This window comes from Protobothrops mucrosquamatus, unplaced genomic scaffold, assembly GCF_001527695.2.
Source record: "Protobothrops mucrosquamatus isolate PMUCROS unplaced genomic scaffold, P.Mucros_1.0 scaffold54, whole genome shotgun sequence".
NCBI classification, from domain to species: domain Eukaryota; kingdom Metazoa; phylum Chordata; class Lepidosauria; order Squamata; family Viperidae; genus Protobothrops; species Protobothrops mucrosquamatus.
The window spans coordinates 764,538-769,023 of record NW_015386435.1 but is presented as its reverse complement, the minus strand read 5'-3'; the positions used below and the strand labels follow the sequence as shown (position 1 = coordinate 769,023).

At 49.8% G+C, this 4,486-nt stretch overlaps 1 protein-coding gene across 1 annotated transcript in view; it reads left to right on the top strand.

Annotated features, from left to right (window-relative positions):
* The window catches only part of GAD1 (glutamate decarboxylase 1), a 60,578-nt gene that overhangs the window by 2,074 nt on the left and 54,018 nt on the right, over positions 1–4,486 (top strand). Inside the window, exon 2 of the mRNA XM_015811873.1 lies at positions 2,355–2,417. Within this exon, the coding sequence (XP_015667359.1) occupies positions 2,355–2,417 (63 nt within the window). The remainder of the gene's footprint in view (positions 1–2,354; positions 2,418–4,486) is intronic.

Sequence of the window (4,486 nt, the reverse complement as noted above, 5' to 3'; positions counted from 1 at the left end):
TTGCCTTTGGTCCTTGACAGCCCCTTCACCCCTTCACAGCTCTCTTAGTCAGCAATCCTAGTGATTCAGTGTCGAGTCTGCTATATCACCCACCTGTCCAATTTGGATATAGGTTCCCCCCCCCCCCGCGCGCTTCCCTTTCTTTCCGGCCTGGCTTGTTTCCTCCGCCCTTCCTTTCTCCTCTTTATTTTTCTATCCTCTCTCCAGTTTTCAGAAGACCTGCCTCTTCCAGCCGCACTCTTTTTCTGCTAGCCGTCAATTGTCTAGAATCTAGATCATTCTGTCCAAAGAGGATGCCTCCTTGAGGAAGTTCAGTTCCCAGCCTGGGAATCCTGATGTTGGAGTCCAATACATCTGGCGGGCCCCAGGTTGGAGAAGACTGCAACAGGCAGCTCTTTGTCTTTGCCCACCCGGTGCTGCCCCTATAGGTGATCCAAAGAACAGGAAAAGCATTGAATTCGCAAGAGCGGGGACTGAAGGCAGAGGGTGGGTGGAGCCAAAGTCCAGGACCTTCCCTTCAGAACCCTGCCTCTTTCTGTTCATTTCCCAAGAAGCAATGAGAAGTAGCCTTTTAGTCCTTGGCTGTTCCTATCTTCTTAAATGCTGTTTTGGAATTGTGAAACCTATCAGACATACAGGAAAATATGAGCCAATAGTGTCATTTAGTAACTACTCTCAACATGCGTGAAATCCTTCAAGACCAGGGTAGACAAATGTCAAAAGTATTCAAAATTCTTCCATGAGGCCTTTGCAATGATGTTTTAAATGGGCCTTGCCTTAAATTTATTTGGAGAAAACTTCCCAGTGTCATGTAAGACCTATCTGGGTCTCTCTTCAAATCTTAAGTGGTGTAATAAAAGTATACTGTATATTTTAATCACATCATCCTCTTCCTTTTAGGATCCTGGTCTGTGGTCCCTTTCACAAAATCAGAAATACTCATCTGAAAGCCTTTCTGCCAAATGGGTTCAATGAAAGTAACATCTCACTAACCTCATTTTAGTGGCCTTTATATATTTTTATTTATTGGGCACTCTTTTGGTCCAATGGAGTTTCCAAGGCATCAGTAATTTTTTTTTCTTATATCAGTTGCATGTCCTTTATATATTTCTTTCTAGGTTGTTTATATGTCACGCCTCTTGCTATTTTTCCTTCACTTCTTATCCTGCGCCCTGTGAGGTACTGGAAAATTGAAAATAGGAGGAGGCATCTATTCCTAGCAGAAAAAGTCTTAATTTTCCTGCTGGATAAGCTACCCTTGCTGTTGTGTGTAGCCCACATTTCTGGCAAAGTCGTGATTCCCATAAAAAAAAAGAAAGAACAAGGAAGTGGGCTGCATGAAGGCCATCACCTTGCTTTCAGCACCTCCGGGAATGGACAGCGCAACGCGCGCTTCAACCGCCTGGAGTGGGGCAGAGGAGGAGGGTCGGTGGGAGGGGGCGAAGAGAGCAGGCCAGATGAAAGGAAGTATCTCGAAAAAGGGGGACCAAGCGGACGTGAGAAGCCTTTTAATGTGCACCCTGACTCGTCAGTCGGCTGAAACCTAGTCATGCAAGTCTGATCATCTAGTCAAATACTATTGTTCACCCAATTAATTCTTGAACTCTTCCGTGACCCCATTTCATGCTAGTTTATTTTAAGCTGCCACTTTCATGGAAGCCTGCCAGTAAAATTATTAGGAGATCGGATCTCTCCCAGCTGCCTGTTTCTTCCTGATAGGACCTCTTTGGCCACTGAGCCTTGAAGTCACCAGACGCCCGCTTGTCCGCACGTGTGTCCGTCAATCAAGGCTCCCATCCCTGTCTCCTCTGCTACGATTCCAGGGTTTAAGCGGAGCTTAAAGCAGTATTAGCAAAGAAATAAACTAGAAAAGAGAAAACAAAACAGCTGCTTCTCCCACACAAGTCACACCAAGCTCTGATGCCTTACATAGCCTCAATCCCAGGACGCCGTATAATGGCGCTATTAGAGCTCCATTGATGGTTGATTAAAATCGTCTTAATTCGTGGTGGGGGGATGGGGGAGGCAGAGATAGAGATCGATTTGTATGCCATTGATGTCCACTACATCAAAAAGGAAAGAAAGAAAGAAAGAAAGAAAGAAAGAAAGAAAGAAAGAAAGAAAGAAAGAAAGAAAGAAAGAAAGAAAGAAAGAAAGAAAGAAAGAAAATAAAAACTTCCAGGTTGAATCAGACTTTTTCCCACACCTAAACATTCCGCTTATGTGTTGGTTTTGTGAAATCTCACATGTAGATTTTGCTAATCTGCCAGGTAGGGATTGCAATACAGCACTGTGAGATATCCGTTCGCTTCTGTAGGAAGTAATTTTTTTTTGTTTGTTTCTATTCCTTTTAGCCTACGATACCTGGTGTGGTGTAGCTCATGGCTGCACGAAGAAAATCGGACTCAAGATATGCGGTAAGTGAAAAGAGGCAACAACAACAACAACAAAAGGATATTCACACTTTTCTTGCCCAAGTCTCTCTCCCTCACACACCTACATACACAGAACAAGACACACCGCTTCCTCCCGTATGCATTGTCTTGAGTCTGCAATCACTCAGGCAGCTGTTAATCTTTCATAAAAGGCCTGAAGGAACTAGGTTGGCTGGCAAAGAAAGTAGGCTGCCTCTTTTATCCTGAGACAAGGCAGAGGCGGAATGAAGCTGCCAAGAGGTGCTCCTCCTCCTTTTTTTCCTCCCACGGAGAAGTTTAACAAGGCAGCCGCTAGGTAGCCTCTTCTTTTAGAAGAGAAGGGTGTGTGTGTGTGTGTGTGCGCGCGCGGGGGGGGAGGGGGGAGGGGGGAGGAACAGGAGGGAGAATCCCTTTCGCTTTTCCTCACCGGTCGGAATCGGGCGCTGTGAAGTAGACTCTTGCGCCACCTACTGGTCAACGTGAGCAAAAAAGGTGGACACCGCGGGCGGGCCGCCGATTTTCCTTCACAATCGATTCGAGGGAGATTGACTTGCAAAGAGGCTTTCGTGGCAGCCAGGAAGCCAGGGAGAGGGAGGGGGAGAGAGAGGGAGAGAGAGGGAGGGAGGGAGGGAGGGAGAGAGAGAGAGAGAGAGAGAGAGAGAGGGAGGGAGAGAGAGGGGGGAGAGGGAGAGGGAGAGAGGGANAAAGGAAAGGAAGGAAGGAAGGAAGGAACGAAGGAAGGGAAGAAAGGAAAGGAAAGGGAGGGAAGGAAGGAAGGAAGGAAGGAGGAAGGAAGGAAGGAAGGAAGGGAAGAAAGGAAAGGAAAGGAAAGGAAAGGGAAGGAAGGAAGGAAGGAAGGAAGGAAGGAAGGAAAGAAGGAAGGAAGGAAGGAAGGAAGGAAGGAAGGAAGGAAGGAAGGAAGGAAGGAAAGAAAGATTTGCCATAGCGCGTTCAGACAGCCACCCAGCTCCCATAGAAGAAACCGAGGTGGAATCAGGCTGCTTGACATAATCGCCGGAGACAAAGCGACGAGGGGGAGGCTGCTCGAATGGGAAGGAAACGAAGCCTGGCGAACCCCGCCAAGCAGGGAATGGTGTTTGCCCTAGAAGGGCTCTCGGGGTTGTGAAGCATGAACACCCAGACGTCGCTGTGAATAGCCGGCGGTTGCAAGGAAAGAGTGGAGAGTGGAGAGTGGAGAGGGGGAGGGGGAACCAAACAAAAATCCTTCCTTTACGATGGACAAGACTTTTCTGCCTTTTCTCCCCACCCCCCACCCCGACTGCAATGCTGCCCAACTCCCAAATTTGCCAAATGACACACCGGGTTAGGGATGCTCAGTTCATACTGTGCGTTGCTTGACTCTCTTTCTGGACTTGACAAAAGGAAGAGGGTGTGTGTGTGTGTTTTGTGTGTGTGTGTGTGTGTGTGTGTGTGTGCTCGCGTGTTCCCGTCGGCAAGCCTGCCCGCCGCCTGCCCGCCATTCAAAGGAATGCGCCTCCTGCCAGGCGCCCCCGGCTGGCAATTGTGCCGGGCGCGCAATTCCCCCCCCCCCGCGCTCCCGCAGCCATTTCCTATTGTTTCCCGACGGCTGGTGGGCGCTTCCTCGGCTGCCTCCGAGGTCCGGCGGGGAGGCGCGCGGAGGGTGCTGCGCGTGGGGGCGAGCGGGGGTTGTGTGATTGCCCTCCTCTCCCTGCCGTGCTCCACCTCGCCTCGGGCGGGGAGCGAGGCTGTTTTGGAGTCCTGTCAGAGCGGTTTTCATCGCCTGCCATTCTTCACCCCCCCACACACAACCCGCACTTCCCTTTGGTTCCCTTACCCGCCCTCCCGGTGGCCACTCCAGCCTCTTCCTTTTACTTGAGGCAGCCCTCCCTCGTTGCCTTTGGTCCTTGACAGCCCCTTCACCCCTTCACAGCTCTCTTAGTCAGCAATCCTAGTGATTCAGTGTCGAGTCTGCTATATCACCCACCTGTCCAATTTGGATATAGGTTCCCCCCCCCCCCGCGCGCTTCCCTTTCTTTCCGGCCTGGCTTGTTTCCTCCGCCCTTCCTTTCTCCTCTTTATTTTTCTATCCT